The sequence below is a fragment of the Raphanus sativus genome, chromosome 5 (assembly GCF_000801105.2).
Source record: "Raphanus sativus cultivar WK10039 chromosome 5, ASM80110v3, whole genome shotgun sequence".
In the NCBI taxonomy this organism is placed as follows: Eukaryota; Viridiplantae; Streptophyta; class Magnoliopsida; order Brassicales; family Brassicaceae; genus Raphanus; species Raphanus sativus.
The window spans coordinates 11,387,399-11,408,517 of NC_079515.1; the positions used below are offsets into that span (position 1 = coordinate 11,387,399).

At 30.0% G+C, this 21,119-nt stretch overlaps 1 protein-coding gene across 1 annotated transcript; it reads right to left on the reverse strand.

Moving 5' to 3' along the window:
* Positions 1–14,354: 14,354 nt before the first annotated feature.
* LOC108853635 (small polypeptide DEVIL 23) lies at positions 14,355–14,665 on the reverse strand. Its single transcript, XM_018627043.2, has one exon. It carries the CDS (start codon positions 14,621–14,623, stop codon positions 14,483–14,485), a length of 141 nt encoding a protein of 46 aa, XP_018482545.1. The 5' UTR covers positions 14,624–14,665; the 3' UTR covers positions 14,355–14,482.
* Between the last annotated feature and the right edge of the window lie 6,454 nt (positions 14,666–21,119).

Consider the following 21,119-nt stretch of genomic DNA (forward strand, 5'->3'; position numbering starts at 1 on the left):
TCTAAAATCTTGGATATACCCTAAACCCTTGGATAAATCCTAAACACTAAACTGCAAACCCTTGGGTATACCCAAAACACTAAATCTCTCTCTCTCTCTCTCTCTCTCTCTCTCTCTCTCTCTCTCTCTCTCTCTCTCTCTCTCTCTCTCTCTCTCTCTCTCTCTATCTCTCTCTCTCTCTCTCAAATTTGTGTTACTTTCCTATTTGTAATTTGTTAATTTTTTTATTAATAACTTACCTTATTTTCATTGTGTATTATTTACGCAACTTGGTATCATATTTATTACTTTGTTTAAATAATTTACCTTTTGTTAATTTGGTTTTAAATTTTTAATAACTTATCTTATATTCAATACGGATTGCTTTGGCAAGTTGATATCATATTTACTGCAGATCAATTTATGATAATATAATAGGTATCTTAATGTTCTAAGATCACCTTTCCTAGAAATCAAACAGATAAATGTTGTAATAACATGTCAAACAGATGAATGTTGTAATTCTTGGGTGAACTACCAACTAATCATAGTTTGCCAATTAATGTACATCTTCTTTTAAAGATAATAAATAAAATAATAATAATTTGTGTTAAGTTTTTAAAATAAATGAAAAATATTAGTAGCTGCGAAAAGAAGAATTTTTTTTAACAATTTTAAAATCGTCACAAAAAAGTAAATCATAAACAATAAACACTATACCCTAAACCCTTGGACAAAGCTTAAACCCTTGGGTAAAAAACCAAAAACACTAAACCCTAAATTCTTGGATATACCCTAAACCCTTGGATAAATCCTAAACACTAAACTGTAAATCATTGGGTATACCCAAAACACTAAATCTCCCTCTCTCTCTCTTCCCCTCATCGTAAACCTTTTTTTTTTGAAAAATACAAAAATGTAAACATTCTTTTAACAGTAATTTGAATCCCAAGAGTATTTACTTCACGATTTTTAAATGTAATTTACCATGTTTATAAATTGTTAATTTTTTATTAATAACTTACCTTATTTTCAATGTGGATTACTTGCGCAATTTGGTATCATATTTATTACTGTGTTTAAATATGATTGCACGACAAGTTAGTATCAAATAATATATTCATACAATTTATTAATGGAATTGTGTTGAATGATATATTTCGTTGGGAACTCCACCAACGAAATATTAGTCATAAGGGTCTCTATCTTGTTCAGGAGACCGAAATTTCCAAGATAGATATCATGCAAAGCATCTACACGAATATTAGTCTTCTTGTGCAAGTTAGATTTATTCAAAATAAGACAACAAGATTAAAAACGATTTTGAAAATTTAGAAAGATTTAAAAGTCGAATTAATGTGATACCCCATTGTGCAAAAATAACAGATTCTCAATAAATATCAATAAATGTGATTAAAAATTTCGCAAGAATTATTCAAATAAATAAGGTAACTTACATATAATAGATTCATAAGAGATCATATTAATTGCGCAAGAAAAAATAATAATAATCGATGCATGATCTATCAAAAATGTGCAGATATGTGTTCCCAACTTTCCCTTACTCCGTTTAGTTTTGTTTTAGTATAAAGTGAAATCGAGAAGAAGAAAGAGAAGGAGATGAGAGAAATAGATGGCGTAGGATAGGTTTTTAGAAAAATAAAAAAATTAAAAAATAAATCAGCCAATCAAATTATAAGGCAACAAGATTAAAAATGACTTTGAAAATTTATAAAGATTTAAAAGTCCAATTAATGTGATATCACATTGCGCAAGAATAAATAAAGTTATTAAATATACAATATCATAAACTGATTTGAATTAAATATTAGTATTCTTGCGCAAGTTAGATTTATTTAAAATAAGGCAACAATATTAAAAACGACTTTGAAAATTTAGAAAGATTTAAAAGTCGAATTAATGTGATACCCCATTGTACAAGAATAACAGATTCTCAATAAATATCAATAAATGTGATTAAAACTTTCGCAAGAATTATAAAAATAAATCAGCCAATCAAATTATAATATAGTTGACATAGAACTATATAGTTTATGATGATAAAAAATGACAAAAAGAACTATATAGTTTATATATATGAATTTATAAGATATACATTTTATAATATGATAAATTGTATAAAATCATATTTGAGTACAAAGTTGATAATATGTATAAAAAGTTATACTAACTTTTATAATAAAATATTGATTAAAGATTTTGTTCTTTCATGTATAAGCAAATAATTATCTGAAAAACATAGAGAAAGTAACAAAGCATGAAACTTACATTGTAGTTTACGTGTTTTGGATGATATGATCATTTAAGTACATATGGATCCACATGAAGAAACGTCATAATCGTTGGTCTGCGCATATATAAACTAAAATTGTAAATTAAAAAACCAATAGAAAAATACATATGAATATATTTTAATTCTGAATTTGTAAAAAGGAAACTTATTAAAACAAGTATTTATTGTAATTCTTGTGCAAGTTATGATTAATGAGAGCAATTACTGTAATATTCCGATTAGCAAATTATGATTAATGAGAGCAATTGGTTAAAGAAAATATATTAAATTTGTAAGGTATAAGTAAGGTATGTTCATAATAATAAGTTTCCTAATTAGATATAAATCGTATTATGCCATTAAGACATTAATAAATGATCGACATTTAATAATATTTTTGCGCAAGTTTTGATTTATGAGATTAGAAATTAATATAAATGGTCGACATTTATTAAAATTCTTGCGCAAGTTATGATTAATGAGATTAGCAATTAATGTAAATGATCGACATTTATTAATATTCTTGCGCAAGTTATGATTAATGAAATTAGCAATTCATAGTTCATACAGTCCAAGCTTCTCAGGCTTTCACTTTCCGAGAGACCACCAAGTTAACGTTTCTACTCGTTTTTAAAATTCGATCATAAGTATGAAAGCACAACAGCAACCATTGAAAAGCCAAATAAAACAAGGCTATAAAATCCCTCGCCACAAAAAGAAAATTTAAAAGGCAAAAAGAAAAAAGAACAGACTTGTTGCTGATTTTAAAATTGAAAAAAACAAGGCTATAACATTATCGATAGCTTTTATGGTTCATCATGTAAATAACAGAACATACACTCTTTTTACTCATTGCGGATTGTCTGATACTTCCCCCACAATGATTCAGACCTCTTCATCTCAGCCATTAAGCTCTTGAACTTGTGGCTGTAATCCACTCCACTGTTCATTTAATTAAATGAGAAAAAAGAAAGAACAGATTAGTTTGAATGTTAACGCAAAAGAGAGGAAAAATCATAAAATGGAAAGAGAACCTGATTCGATCCAACGATGAGATAGCACGAAGAGCACTTCTGATCATGTCTTCATTACGGTCATGATCTTGCTTCAAATAAATCTACGATTAATCAAATCATATAGAGAGATAAAAAAAATTAACCTGCATCGTGGTGAAATCGTTATAATAGGACATCTGCATATAAACCAAAAGAAAAGTCAGCTATGATGAAATATGTATATATAAAAGTTTAATGATGTAAAATAACAAAAACAATATCAACATAAAAAAGTTCAGAATAAAAAGTCAGTTGCTTCGTTTCTTCTACTGTGAATGTCTTATATATAGTAAACTGGTGGACGTTTCTCAATGATTTAGCTTGTATGATAAGCTAAAATATAATAATATTTTAACAGATAAACATAATAAATTTGTAAAATTAATCACAAATATGCATTTTATACGATGCGAAACTTGTGCAAGTAGTAAATATAAATAAGATATGTTGATAATAATTAGTTTCCTAATAAAAATATAAATAAGGTATGTTGATAATAATTAGTTTCCTAATAAAATATAAAACGTATTTCTCATTAAAACATTTAATGATTAGTCGACATTTATTAAAATTCTTCTGCAAGCTATGATTAATGGTCGACATTGATTACGATTCTTGCGCAAGAAATAATTAGTGCGTTTGACAATTAATGTCACTTTCCAATTAAAAGGTCGATGAAAAAAATAAATCAAAAAGAATAATTAGAAAAATTCGACCAATAGAAACGCGAGAATTTTCGTGAGAAGAACTGTGTGAGCGCCACGTGGCGTTTGTACTTCTCTTTTAATATATAGGAGGATATATAATGAAACCTCTATAAATTAATAATTTTGGGACTACACCAAAATTATAAATTTTTATTAATTTATAGAGATTATTAATTTATCGATATACTAATTTAACCAAAAACTCAATTTGGGATTATAAAATTATATTAATTTATATAGATTTTTAGTGTATATTAATTTATTGATTATTAATTTAAAGATGTTATATTGTATATAGAAGATATGTTGGGCTGAACATTTGTAATTGTAATTGTGTACTAAAATCTATTTTGAATTTATGATGATTTTGATCAATTTGGGTTTAAATTTTTTATCACCATGTTTATATCTAAAAAAACTGTAATATGGTCAATAAGTCATTTTTATTACAAAAACATGTTTTACAATTTTTTAATATTTAACTTTCACATCATTGAGAACTATTTTAATGATTTTAGAACCATCTTCTTATTATTTCCAAAATTGAATTACTTTGACTTTAGTATTCCACATAGTTTTGAAAGCTTTCAACTGAACGAATAAAATTGATGCATCCAATATTATATATATTATTTAATTTGAATATTTATAAAATAAAAATTCATGTTAATACAATTTTTAATTATTTGTATCTTATTATAACAAAATAAATTAAGCTATTGATCACAAAATTTTCAAAGTGATATATTCAAATTCTAATAATTTATAAACGTTTTGAAAAATTCAAAAATAACATATAAGAAAAAATCTAAATGTTTTTATTATATAGTTAATGTGATTTTTAATATCTTTTAATAATATAAAATAAAAAAACTAAGATACAAAAATTGCTATCAAATATTCACTATTCATAATAATTAGTTTTCATATATACGTTAATTATATTAGGTAATTTCATAGCTTTTATTTAAGGAAAGTGCGAGATTGTTTTTGTACATTATTTATCAATTCGATAGTTAGTTTAATAAAAAGTGTAAAATAAGGTAAGATGGACCAAATTTACTTTTCTAAGAATAATATATTTTATATATTATATTTATATAGTTATTTATTAAATGAAACTTAACAATTAAATTTTTTCTATGATCATTTATATCGTTTTATAACAAAATATTTAAATCATTGATAACAAAATTTTTTAATGTGAATAATTTAATAAGTTTATAATTTATAAATGTTCTTGAAAACTCATTGAAAGTTTTGAAATTAAAATATTTATGTAATCTTATATGGTATATAGTTTAATCTATATATTTATTTGTTTTATTATTAAATGATACTTTTTACTCATATGGTTTTAAAATCATGTGTATCTTTTATAATAAAAGTGTTAAACCATTGATCATTAATTTTTAACATAATAGTTTAATAGTTTTAGTCATTTATCGTCATTTTAAAAAATTTGAAATATAACATATACAAAAAATCTAAATTTTAATTTTATAGCTAATTCGATTGTTTAATTTATTTTAATAATATAAAATTAAACAAAAAATGATGGAGGAGATATAAATTGTTATCAAATATATATTATTAGATACATTAATTGTCATATATATATATATTAGTCATTTATGGTAATTTCGTAGGTTTTATTTAAGGAAAGAAAAAGAAAATAGTAATTACATCTAGCAGAACAATCATAAATGTTCTATCGTAAATATCATATCATATCATATAGTTTAACCAAAGAATGTATCTAGCGACATATAAAAATCGAATGTATCTAGCGACATATAAAAATCGAATGTGAGTTTAAAATCATGTGTATCTTTTTATAATAAAAATGTTAAACCATTGATCATTAATTTTAAACATAATAATTTTAATAGTTTTAGTCATTTATTGTCATTTTAAAAAATTCAAAATATAACATATAACGAAAAAATCTAAATTTTAATTTTATAGCTAATTAGATTATTTAATTTATTTTAATTATATAAAATGAAACAAAAAATGATGGAGGAGATATAAATTGTTATCAAATCTTTAATATTAGAAACATTAATTGTCATATATATATATATATTAGTCATTATGGTAATTCCGTAGGTTTTATTTAAGGAAATAAAATAAAATAGTAATTATATCCAGCGGAACAATCATAAATACTTCTATTATAAATATCATATCATATCATCATATCATATAGTTTGACCAACGAATATATCTAGCAACATATAAAAATCGAATGTGGACCTACTTATTTTTCAATTGAATGTAATTGACTATCTAATTGAGTGACACCTAAGCATTAGTGTCATTTTTAATTATTACAAAATTGAGGTTACAATTTTTCAAATATTTCTCAATTAATATATAGGGGATAAAATATACAGAACCACGATGAACGAGACACATAAGCCTTGTAACCTAATCATAATCCAAGAAAATAGTGACCTCCTCATGAGTACCCAGAAACCATCGTAGCACCACATATGATTCGAACTATGCCCCACACCCCATCACAGTAACCATTACCACATAGCCGAGCTGACTCCTCTTCATATGCTGGTCTAAATTAAACCAATATCACGAAAATAGAACAGCTAAGAGGCCATCCTCCAACTGGGAACAGTTGTCTTTATTGGTAACCTCTTTATCTGCAATAACATCATCGAGAAGAACCCTAGCTTCCTGCTCATCATTATCCATCTCATTCTCATCTAATCATTCTAACCTAGAAAATCATTCTTATCCTCCAGAATCCCATTCATCAAATCTAACCCATCCTCCACAGAGAAACTAACAGCTCTTCCCCTTCATAGAACTCCCCACCTCGAAGATCCACTGTCGTCTCAAAACAGAGGTTCTGAAACCAATCAACCTTCACCTTGATCCTGCAATTATCCAAGTCCACCTCCACAACTTCTCCCAGAGCATTTTCTATGCTCTCAAACAATGGAGCTGCCCAGAACTGCAACGGAACTCCCAGAACACAAACCCAGAATGTGATTTCTGAGGGATAATATAACGCCCCGACCCGTCCACGGCTAATGGGCCACCTATGCCCGCTCTCTCGGCCCGTGGGCCCATCCCATCCGACGGTCGGTCGTTAATTTTCTAAGGCTCGAAATCATTGTTTACTGACCCTGCAATCACCACCTGACCTTTCCCCGTGCTTTGGCCTCACTTACACGGTATCGCGAATCACTTCCCGATAAGTCACCCATCCTTTCAATACTCCAGCCCAAGCACGCTTAACTCTAGAGTTCTAAACGGATGTGTGACGGAAAAGGTAAGTCAACTTTGATGATATAGGTAGCCAAATCAATTCTCTTAAGCCTTTTCACATATCACAACTCGGGATATTACAATTCACCCCCTCTCAAAGAACGCAACGTCCTCGTTGCGCCCCACGACATGTCTCAAGACGCCTCTCAGGTCAGAACTGAGACGGCTAACCAGCTCTGATACCACTTGTAACGCTCCGACCCGTCCACGGCTAATGGGCCACCCACGCCCGCTCTCTCGGCCCGTGGGCCCATCCCATCCGACGGTCGGTCGTTAATTTTCTAAGGCTCGAAATCATTGTTTACTGACCCTGCAATCACCACCCGACCTTTCCCCGTGCTTTGGCCTCACTTACACGGTATCGCGAATCACTTCCCGATAGGTCACCCATCCTTTCACTACTCCAGCCCAAGCACGCTTAACTCTGGAGTTCTAAACGGATGTGTGACGGAAAAGGTAAGTCAACTTTGATGATATAGGTAGCCAAATCAATTCTCTTAAGCCTTTTCACATATCACAACTCGGGATATTACAGATAATCTTTGGCTCCAACCGGTTGCCACCTCACCAACGAAAGCATCCAATAATCAAAGTGGAAAGACTGCATCTTGAGGACGAGCTCAATGTCTTCCTCCTTACCTTATCGAAGTCAAACTGAAAACGGCCTAGTCCCGGGTCCGCTCCAACCACATGATCCTCCATTTTCCAGATCTTAGGGAGCATGATGATGAGAGACTTGACATCTTGTTGGCTCGGGTTCATGCATCTCCCTATCAACGTTCTTGCATAGCCTTTAATGAAGGCTGTGTTGTCAAAGTGTGGAGCCGTGATCTTCCTCCTCTTGATGTTCATATTCCCAGCAGCTCCCTTTGAACTCCCCTCATTTCCAATTAGTTGACTCTACGGCATGATGAATAAACCAACAGTAACCTCAAAGCAAAACTATAACTGAGACGATCTAAGTATGATATGATTCTTCAAATAATTTAAAACCATGCTCCACGAGTTCTCCTGCTGAGATCATAAAAAGAAATATTTAAAAATTATAAGGAACTATGACCGTGTTATGAAATCTTATATATTGAAATAGAAGTCACCATTTCACTTTATGTGTGATTTTTTAATTTGGATCAACTTTATAAAATTTATTAAATTTTACATGTGTTATAATATCTTTTCATATCTCATTTTTATTAGAAAAGTAAATAAATATTTGAAAAAAGATTCTAACAAAATCTTTTTGAAATCACTTAAAATCTTCTTAAAAAATATTTCGAAAATTAGTTATTTGAAATTTTAGTTATCATCAAATATAATTAAAAATCTAATTCATATTTAATCTATAAACAAAATTAAAAATTCTGTAAAATACTTTTATCATTATCCAAAAAATTGTTTTCTCTATTATGTAGGTCCAACTTAATTTAATTTTCACATATATTTCAAATTTATAAATAAAAAAGTAAATTAAAAAATACCAAATTATAAATCACACAAAACATTATTATAAATTAGATAATATATAACATCTATTTTTATTAACTTATTGATAAATTTTATTATGTAATCTACAACATTTAATATTTAAGAATATTATTGTGCTTTAATATATGTTTAGTTATTGTTTAAAATGAAAAAATATTTTTTTATCATACTTTATTTATTTTATAATCTTAATTTATCAAATTAACATAATTATTATATTGAACTAAATATGATAAAACTAAATTAAAATGATATATTAATATATTTATTTTCATAAAGCGGGCTAACATACTACATAATACATGTATATATACAAATTACCATATCTTAAATTTATATATATGTATACAAAAATATATTATTTAAAATTAATAAGCATAAATAAATAAATATTTCGTTGACAAAAAATAATAATAATAATAAATAAATATTTAAATATATGACTGATATTAAAATATATATATCCATAATAATGTAAAAAATATATATATATATAATTAAAACCCGCTCGGTTGAGCGGGTCAAAATCTAGTTATTAGACTATAATCACTTACATTATGATCCATTGCCTTCAACTATGTTTACTTGTTATCCTGTTTTACACTGATAAACATATAATAACAACTAATTAGTATACGGATAATCTAAAACATTCATTGAGAATCACAATAGAAAATTAGAAGGCCATTGAACTAACATCATTAACTGTGCCTTGTTGATCTTTGGTATCCAATGTAGTGAAGTTTCATCAGGGTTAGTAAGAAATCATCTGGATAAATAAATAAATAATCGAGGGAATTAGATCAATATTATAAAAGATATATTAAACATCAAGATTACTCACTCCATCTATCTATCTTATTAAAGCTGAAGTACAATTTCGGTGTGTTTGGAAACATGAATTGCAGTTTAAAAAGAAAGTTTGATTGGAAACATGGATAACAATATTAAATGAGAATTGTTTGGAAACATGGATAGCAGTATATTTACTTTCTTTTATTTACACATTTAGTCATTGCATTTATAAAAAAATAGATATTTTCTTTTCGTAATTTTTTTATTTACAGATTTTAACACTACATTTAAAATCAATTTAAATTAATTAATTGTAATTCCAAACTTATCTAAACAAATTGATGTCTCCATATATTGATCATTATTAATATGTAAAATTACTATTAAAAAAATATTTCACATATTTTAGTCAAACACATAAAAATATATTTTTTTTTATTTTTTTACAAAATCAGTTAGGCATAAACATTCGGATCATTTAGGTATGAGTCGTTTTTTTCGGGTATAGATTTTTTGGGTTTTGAAATTTCTTTTCAGTACTTCCTTTTTGTGTTTTTTATTTATAGATTCTACCACTGCATTTCAAATCAATTTAAATTCATTAATTACAATTCCATAACTTATTGAAACAAATTGATATTCATATATTGATCATTATTAATATTTTACAAATATTACTGAATAAAATTTTATATTTCACTTAATTTAGCCAAACACATAAAATATTTTTTATTTGTTTACAGAATCCGTTAGAAATAAATATTTGGGTACCCATTTAGTTACTGGTCAATTTTTTCGGGTATAGATTTTTTTGGTTTTGATATTAGGCCATGTTTGGATATAAATTTAGGTGTGAGTTTCAAATTGAATCCCCCGGGTCTGTATGAATTTTGTTCTGATGTATAAGAAACTAAAAATATTCAAATAACGAAAGTATTTTAAAATGATTTATATTTGAACAAAAAATAATGGCATCACATAACAAAAAATCAATATAAAAGTACTGTACATTTGTATTCAAAATCATTTTTTAACAACAAACTACACAAATATGTTTATTTGTATAAAAAATAAATTACAATGTAAATATTTAATTAATATAGAAATATGTCACATTGTTTAAACAAAATATCAATATAAAAGTATTATACATTTGCGTTCTAAAATTATTTATTTTAACAACAAGGCAAATAAATATATTTATTAGATAGAGAATAAAACAAAGCCAAAAAACACATAGTTTACCAAAGAGACTCTATATGTCGAACTTATTATAAAGAAGATTTTACTAAGATAAATACATTCAATAATTATAAACAAATAATATGTTTCATAAAACTGAAAATAATACCCGCCCTTTCAAGGGCGGGTCAAAATCTAGTTATGTATTAACTTCTAAATTGTTTGCCATAGTCACAATTAATCTGTATGACATACGAGTATGTAACTTAGTTGATATTTTTGGCAATTAGTGTAAAAGAAACAAACGATTATAATAAGAAAAAACATTAGACGGCTAGATAACTCACTTTATTATCCATTTCTTTCATAACATTTAAAATATGAATGAATAGTAGGATATGTGAGCGGATTAACGAACAGTTTAGTAAGAAAAGCCATATTAGCATTTTAACACCGAGAGGTTTTATCAGCATAACCAGAGAATATATTAAAGTGAAACCGAGATAGACTTAAAGCAGAAATTAAAAACGGTCTAGGAAGGTGATCGAGCGAAATGATAACTGTTTAGCGAGAGGTTTAGAATAAGCAATATCAGCATTGTAAAATAGTCTAATTAGCATTGTGAAATAGTGAGCCAATCAGATTAAAAGAATTTCAGTTAAGCATGTTCGCAAATAATAATATGATTAATACATATAGCATAAAATAAAATACAATTATTATTTTCTATCTAAGCATACTTCAAACTATATAAATCTAGTTTGAAGTACAGCCATAATCTATAAATTAATAATTTATAAGATTCTCGATAGTAGTAATTTATAATGTTTTTACTGTATATGTATATGATTACAATAATCACCATGATGCTGTTTATGAGATTAATGATGATGGAACCGGTTTTAAAGGAAGCCAACCAAGCTAAATTTAGACCATCTCTAATAGTACTCTATAATTAACTCTATATTTAACTTTAAAATAGAGTAACTATATTATAAAACTCGAATTGCTCCAATGGTTTATTTTATAATAGAGTTACTCTATAATAGAGTGAAATATAGAGAAATGTTATTTTTTCACTCTAAATATAGAGTAAAATTATAGTATTCATCTATATTTCACTATATTATAGCGTAACTCTATTATATAGGAAACCATTGGAGCAAATCAATCTTTATAATAGAGTTATTCTATTTTATAGTGAAATTTAGAGAAAATTATATTGCACCATTAGAGATGCCATTAAGGCCTTCATTTTCAATAGGTCGTTTTTCACTCTCCACCTTTAAGACCATCTCCAATGATATTCTATAATTTTCTTTATACTTACTCTTAACTAGAGTTACTCTACTATAGAGTTGAGTTTGCTCTATTGATTTACTCTATAATAGAGCTACTCTATAATATAGTGAAATGTAGATGAATATTATTTTTTTCATTTCAAATTTAGAATAAAATGATAGCATTGCTCTATATTTAACTCTATTATAAAGTAAAATATTTGAGCAAATTCAAATCTATAATAAAGTTACTCTATTTTAGAGTTAAATATAGAGGAAATTATAGTGCATGCTCATAATATATGTTTTTCCTGTATCATTTAAATTGATTTTTCAGATTTTATCTTGTTTTAATTTAAATAATATTTTCAACTTTTATGAAAATTTTAATATTATTTGATTTTTCTGACCATCTATATTTTATTATATGATTTTTACTAGTTTACTTAGATTTAATTAAGGGCAATTTTCATCAAAAGAGCCGTACAAAGAAGAGAATGACCAAAATAAATTTCATTAAATAGTAGAAAATCCTTATACCTTTACTTTATAGATATATAAATATAAATTATTATTTAAATAAAAACATATTTTCGAATTATTCATTTTTAAAATCTTACTTTTATAAATTATTTTTTTTAAATTATTTTTTCAACATATATATTTTTTCAAAATATTGTTTTGAAATTCAAAAATTTGTTTTGAAACTATTTTAATTTTTAACTATTTATTAATACATAAAGAACAAAATAAATAAAAATTAAAAATTTCTAAATTGGTGTACAAAAACTTTAAACACTAAATAAATTGAAATAGAAGAATTACCAAATAAAGTATTTATTTTTGTATAAAAATAAATCGCATAAGTAAATATAAAATATCAACCAATAATAAAAATAACTGTTGGCATAATTATATACAAGTGTTTAAGGTATCTTCATTGGTAAGCTCTCACAGAAATATCTTATCAAATTAACATATAAAAATCAAAATAATGTGAAAATTTAGAAAAGTATACTCTTGTGGTTTGCGAATCTGTCAACGTTTTCTCTCTTCAATATTTTTTTATATTTTGACTCTCGAAAACTATATTTGTGATAAAAAAAATTAATGTTATCATAAATAATTTATCTTTAATTAATGCAGAAAGAAACAAAATAAATATAAGTTAAAAATTTAAATTAGTATGCAAAAAATTAAAGACTAAATAAACTGAAACAGACGAAGTAACAAATAAAGTAGTAGTATTTTGTATAAAAATAAGTCACATAGGTAAAAATAAAATATCAACCAATGATAAAAATAACAGTTGACACAACTATATACAAGTTCTTAAGGTATCTTTACTGGTGAGCTCTCACAGGAATATTTTATCAAAATAACTAATAAAAATCAAAAGAATGTGAATTTTTTTAGAAAAGTATACTCCTCTGGTTTGATAACCTGTCAACGTTTTCTATGTTCATTTCTTAAATTTTCCATTAAATAAATTGTTACATATTCTCTTTTTTTTTTTTTTTGAATTATACAGAGGTATCCTGACCCCACAGAAGTGGTCCAGACTAGTCACGTTGAACCCAGGTGGCGGAATTCACAGATGTGAACCCTTTACCAACTGAGCTAGAAGCCCTGGTTTGTTACATATTCTCTTTAGATCCCTGTGATTACTATAATAACCAATGATAATAATATTTTGAACTAATATGTATCCTCACACGTCCAATCAATCTTTCCATGTCAACAGAAGTAAGAACTTCACCGCCATTTAATAGTCGCACATGTATTCTATCTTGGCTAGGCCGAAGGCTTTCCACACAGAAATTGTGGAAAACTAAACGAGTTTTTGTCTTAGAGAAACTTTGCCCTGAACAAAACTAAACGAGCAATTTCACTGTAAATATATTGCAAGAAAAGTAGATGAAGTGAAAGCCATCCTAGAAAGTGGCTAAAGTAAAATATATGATTAGTACTTTTTTTTTGGACAAATATAATTAGTACTTCTTTAGCTTACATTACCAGTCTAATCAACATTAGCTTATTTTCAGATTAACTTACGTCACAGATTTTTTTTTTTTTGAAACACATTTAATATTGGTTCTTTCGGTTTCGGTTTCCGTAAAGTCCTTATCAAACAATTATATACGCTTATATAATATATACATATACATATATGTGTACTAAAGACCAATGTTAAAGACTTAGCAATAATGATGCTCTTACATCACAGACTAAACTATACAACTGACTAACAATAAATATAGACAAAGTGTACTAAATAAACTGACCAGATAAAACGACATACACGTTTATTCTCCTAAAGACGAACAAAACAAATCTCCATTGGTTTTCTTCCACTTTGTAAACCGAGTGTGGAATTAATCGTTTAGATTGATAACTATTCTTGTTCGATCTTTAGTCTTCCCATTGTAACAAGAAAAGCAAACACCTCCAAATGATATAAACACGCGTTCTTTGCTCCTTACACCAATCCCAGCAACGGAGTTTGGATATCCGACCCGACCCAACTCGTCCCATCGAAATCTTCAGCTTCATTCACAACCTCTACGTGTTTTTTTTTTTTTTGATTTTTAATTTTAAGACAATGTGTTATTGAAGTAGCTAGTTTAGGTGAAGTAAAGAGAGCTGTGGAATATATAGAGAGACCACTAAAGTGGTAACTAAGTTTACCGAGAGAGAGGGAGAGATTAGAGAGGTGACAAGAACAAGAAGAGTGGAATCCCACACTGCAGAAGATGACAAGACAAAGCTGAGTTTACTTGTTTTCCTTCTCTTGTCTTCTTCTTTCACTCGGGTTCCCTTCAACCTATCACTCTCACTTATCACATTTTCTTTTGAATAGAGAGAACAAAGATAATGATTAAAAGAGTCGAACAGTTGCGTGTTTGTACATATATATCGTTCCTATTCGTAGTGCTCAAAACTAGAGCATGTTACTACATGCATATTTGTACGATTTTGCCAGATTTGACAATTCTAAGTTCGAAACTTTTCTACATTTTTTTTTGTTTCTCTTTTTTTTCCCCGTCCCTTACTTACAAAACAGATCTAAAAATGAGACAATTAAGTTTGTGGGTATAAAATTTAAATTATGAAGATAATAAAAGTGGAAACTTCTTTGGTCTAATAGTTTGATTAAAAGTTCATGAATTATACACGTGAAATTTTAGATTTCCCATCCCAGATAACCAGATTATACAAAATAATTAAAAAAATGTTTACAAGAGATCTACAACATGGCGTAAGGAGTATTATAATATTTTCCATAGTTTGTAATAATATAATTTTCAGAGTAAGAAAAGGAGTGATAATAAAACATAAAATCTCATAAAACGTAAATTAAAGTACTCCACATAAACTAGCTAGAGATCAACTTTAACTTATTTCAGAAGAAATTACACCGTCTGTTTTCTTTGGTATAATATATATAGCCAGTGTCTTAAATCAAGAATACACATGAAGATATTAATGAAGTGGTAATAAAATTGAAACCTTAGCTCCAAAGCTGCAAAGATTCTTTTTGCTAACTTGTCAATTTCATTGAAATGAAAGTAAATTTACAAATGATAATCAAAAGAGAGCAACACCTTGACAAAAAAGAATGAAAAAACAAGGTGAGACTAAATTGCTTGAGATGATGTTTAAATCATCACCCAATTCAAAGATGCGTAAGATCCATGAATAGTTTCTATCTTTCCTTGCAGAGATTGTGTTTTTCTCTCACGATCTATGTTGCGGAAGATTGATGCGGCGGTAAGCGAGATGTTCTTATGGATGACGTTATTACGCTGTTTCCAGATATAAAAAATGACCGCTTGAGTGACTAGCTTATGAATTAGCGAACATTTCTTGCTTTCTGTTGCAGAAATAGAGGTGAGGGGCATACTGTGTGTTACATGAGGTCCTCATATCAACGCTAGCAGCTCAGGCCAAGTGATGAACAATTGCACACGGCTCTTGAGTCGGATGAAAACCATTCTCCATATGTCAGAGCTATACTCACACCTGAGAAAAGGTGGTCTCTAGTTTCTTAACTCGAGAACAAAGGCAGCATGACAGTAAGATTTGCATCCCCCATGCAGCTAATCTCGCTCCTGTTGTGAGCATGTCACCATTAGCTGTCCACATTGTGAGGGAGTGCTTAGAAACATACCCTTTAAACTATGCCACATCTACCCAATCTTTAACATTATATCTAGGTCTCATAGCTTCCCAAGTAAGCGATGAAGATAATTTTTTTGCTACAAGTACCATTCACATTCAATACAAAAGCATCATCCTCATCAGCAAGCAGAAGAGCAATAGTAGTTAGATGTACCTGGAAGCAACAAAAGGGTTGAGAGGGACACCAAAAATTGAATAATCCAGCCATTTGCATTGATTAAGGAAGCAACAAAAGGGTTGAGAGGGACACCAAAAATTTGTGGTCCATGTCCAATATAGTCTAAAAGCTTGCCAAATGGATTCCAAGCATCAAACCAAAATTTAATTCTTTTTGCATTTTTTAGATAAGGTTTGTAGTAACTTTGAGCTTTAGGACATAGCTTAAGGAGTTGCTTATATGCCCAAGAATCAGAATCAACTGGTTCAATAGTCCAAAAGCTATGATCTGCAAGATGGTGTCTAGTGTGCCACGCTACCAACAAGATTGGCTGTTCGAAAATAGAAGCCATATAAACCACGTACATAAGACTTTGTTCCATAAGATGAAGCTTCTCAGTCCCAATCCACCTTCCTCCTTAGGAAGGCAAACAGTTTTCCAGACTACCTTTGCTAATGTTGGGCAGTTAATATTACCGGACCACAAGAATTTTGAACATAGAGACTCAATCATACGAATTCAATTCTTCAGGAGAACGAACAAAAGTCGAGATTCAGATAGTTTGTTGTTCCTGTTATGAATGATTTCAGAAGCTGGAGGCAGCCCGGAAAAAATAGAGTTTTCACCGCTCACATTTTGAATCTGGAAATAGTCTTGCTGATTAAAGGATCATACTCACTGATCTTAAGCTTCTTGCTCATCAAAGGGAGATCTAAATAGTGTATCGGAAGAATACCAGAAGGGAATCCACATCTAAAAATTGCCAAGAATTTTCTTTGGTCCAAGCCCGAGGTAAAGAGCTCTATTTTATTCATGTTCACTGTCAGTCAAGACAAGCTAGCAAAGTCATCAAGGCATTCAGTAATCTCATGTAGAGAGTTACTTGATCCGTCAAAGAATACCATGCCATCATCCGCAAACATAAGATGAGATATTTTCAATTCTGCGGTTCTTGGATGATGAGAGATTGAACACCATTCGTATATATCATTATGTAGTTTTGATAGAGCTTCCATGGCCAAAACGAACAAGTAAGGGTACAATAGATCATCCTGTCTGATACCCTTTGAGCTTCTTAAGTTACCTCCTGAAGCTCTATTAATGACAACAGGAAATGACGGTGAAGTGATAGATTCATTTATCCATTTAATGAACAAAGGCGGCAATGAAGAAATTCTCAGAAAGGCAAGAATAAAGTGTCAACAAATTGTGTCAAAAGCTTTTCGAAGATCCACCTTCAACATACTTTTTGGCTCAGTACTTCTGCATTATAACCTTTCACAAGATCAGTCGCTAGCAAAACGTTTTCAGCTAGTAGCCTCCCGGTAAAAAACAGATTAGGATTGGGAGATAATTCGAGGTAAAAGAGCCTTCAATCTGGTTATTATAAGCTTTGAAATAACCTTATAAACAATATTAAGGAAGGAGATGGGTCTGAAGTCAGTTGTACTAGCTGCATTTGGTACTTTCGGAATTAGGACCAGTGATGTTGCATTCCATTGTTTTAGTAGTTTGCCCAATTCAAAAAACTCTTGCAGTGCTTCAGTCACTTCTGGCCCAACAACTGACCAGCAAACTGTGAAAAACTCCGCAAAGTAGCCGTCCGGTCCACATGTTCTATTCTTGTGAAGATACATAAAGCCTCTTTTATTTCAGTTTCAGTGAATTTCTGATAAAATTTCATCTTGTCTTCTGTTGAGCAAGAGAAGTCATATAGAGTGTCAATGTCAGTCTGATCAACATAGACTGATCCACCGGGCTCCCCAGGAGAGATGATAAATAGTTGATACAATGGTTTTCTATATCAGCATGAGTTTCCAGGCGAGTTCATGCTTCATCAATAAGGAAATGAATGTGGTTTGTTGCACTCCTAATAGCCATCATTCTATGGAAGAAACATGTACCGCTGTCACCAAGCCCTAACCATTGAACTCTTGATCTTTGCAGGAAGAAACTCTCCTCAGCTTGTGAAAGGAATTCCCATTTACTCATTTGATCAAGCTCTATCTCCATATTCTCAAATGACGAGTCAGTAAACAAGTTGTTTTGAGCATCAAGAATGCTCGAATGAACCTCCTTCGTCGTCTTCTTAATGCCTGAATAACTTGACTTGCTGAAATCTTGAATGTCTTTCTTTAGCAGCTTAAGTTTCCTAGAGACCCTGAACAGCGCAGAACCAGTAACGTTAATGGAATGCCAGTACATATTTACCATCAGCAAGAAGCTTCCATTCTTGAGAAGAAAATTGTAAAATCTGAAAGGCTTGCTGAGAAGATCGGGTAGGGAAGAGGGTAATTTTCATTGCTCCATGATAAGATAAGTCTGGATTATCGAAAAAAGATACTACATCAAGGAACAACTGATTCCAATGGTCATTTGGTAAAATTCTGTCCGGTTTCTTTTCCAATGGGTGAAGCTTCTGCTTAATCCACCAAGTAAAGGAGTTGCCTCCGAATTTTTTCACAGAGATTATCTTCCAGTAGAGAGTCTCTGAACTGCTTCATCTTAGGCTGTTGGACATGATTTTCAATTGAACCGCTGAAAATGGGATGATTAACTCTAATCCATTTTTGAAACCATTCCGGTGAATATATTTATTAGATCCGCAAACGTTCCAACAAAAAAGGTTTCCTGGCATTGATCAGAGGTGTTTGGAGTCCTTGCCCCTCGAATCAATTAGTCCTCAAAAATGCTTTTTCCTGACCTGTTTCAAACCGTGAATCTGATCAAAGTATTGTCCTTCCTCAAGCTCAGAATCAGTAGACTGAACACAAGAAGAGTTTTCTTCCACAACCGAGGAAACATCACCAGTACAATCAGGGTTCTCTCCTGCTGAGATAGGACGATTTGTTGAAACCTGTTTTCCACTAGAGCGAACAGTTTTAGCATGCTTAGCACTTTCTTCCCCTACCTTAAAATCAGTAGCAGTACCAAACTTTGATGTAAATTTTTGATTCTACTGTGACCTGAGCAGGAGTAGGTATCGAAGATGAAGCTTAGAAGTAGGAACAACAGCCCAAATCTTCTCTTTGGGTTTTGATCTAGATCAACCTCTCCTTGTCTTCCTTGCTCGAGTCCCTTGATCTTTGACCTCCACTAGATTTTTGTTTCTCAAACAATTTTATTCCAAATGAGCAGTATACTTGCATATACGACATGTGATTGAGGCAAGTTTCCAGCGCTTTACAATGTGTCTAATCTCCTTACAATGAGAGCAAACTGGAGGCATCTATGGACTAGATACAAGAATACGACACACTTCACCCGAATTAAACTGAACATTTACCGCCTCTAGAAGCAGCTTCCTTGGATTAATGATGGTGAAGATTTTAGCAACTGCAAAAATCTGAAAAAAATAAAATTATGACGGTTTTCATTACCAGTGCTCTCATGTAATATCTTTTTATTTTTGGTTCCTTTTTCATTGGTTTATGATTTAAAAGTTAATTACAGTGAAAAGTCTAATGAAATTTTAATTGCCAGAAAGCGTGTCTGAATCTATTTTGTGATAAAAAATTGAGTTGGACTCATAAGATTTTTCTATAGTAATTCAAAATCGAAACTGGATCTGATTGGCTTGTCTTGATTAACACCCCTAGATATGAATCAAGAATGAACACATCTCAAGTAATTGTCGGGTCTTGGATCATGCGTCTGTCTAATCCCTTTCATTAAGTGTAGATGTGTGGGACACAAGAAGAACTTAAACTAAGCACTTGTGTCTTTCCTCTATTTTCCATTCGGTTGAATACATATATGTTTTATAAGAAGAGACATAAACTAATTATATAATAATATATTGATAGGTGGTTATGTCTCACCCTCACGCAGCTGTTATCCATTGATGCTTGTACTGGTCGGCTTTGGTATACCATTGTTTTAGTTAAGAACATATAATTTAAGCCTTTGCCTTTTTAACTGAACTATTATTGGTGAAAATAAATATTCTACTGTTATTGTTCGAGTTTTCTTATTGTTCCTTGTTTTTTGAACAAACCTTACTTTCATTACTTAATAGAATTCAAACAGAATTAACAAGGTTCATCAAAGCCAATTTTGCCAAAGCATCAGTTTTGGTATTTTTGAGTCTTGGTAGATAATGAAACGAATGGATAAAAAAAACTGCATAAATGTTCAATATCAAACAGCACTCTTTGCTTCGACAACTCTTGCTTTTCATAAGATGACTGTAATGGAAGACTGAATCTAACCAGATGGCCAGCGTTCTTAATTCCAAGTTAACTGTTTCCAATAGAGCAATTTTAACCACTATAGCTTCTCGTATGAACGCAGAGCTGACAAAGCAACGGTTTGCAGAAATCGGGTGAAAGATGTTGTTTTTGTTTGACTGGTCCTTAAGTATATATCCGAAACCTCTTTCTCTAGTAGTTGCGTTCCAAGCTGCATCAACAAACCTACTATTATCGTTCCTGTTATGAATATTATGTTTATGGATGTCCAGCCTATTAGATATTTACTTGTAGTCTTGGCCCGTTTATAGCCTATTGTATTTAGGCCCATGTCGCCATGTATTTCCTATATAAAGAACATTTTGATTCAATAATAAAACACATTTTCACAACACGTTATCAGCACGAAACTCTGAAATCCCGAGCTACCTCAAAAACCCTAATTGACGGCGCCACTTCAAACAGCTCGTTCTCTTCAACCGTAAGGATCCAGACGACGAGCCACATACCAAATTGAAGC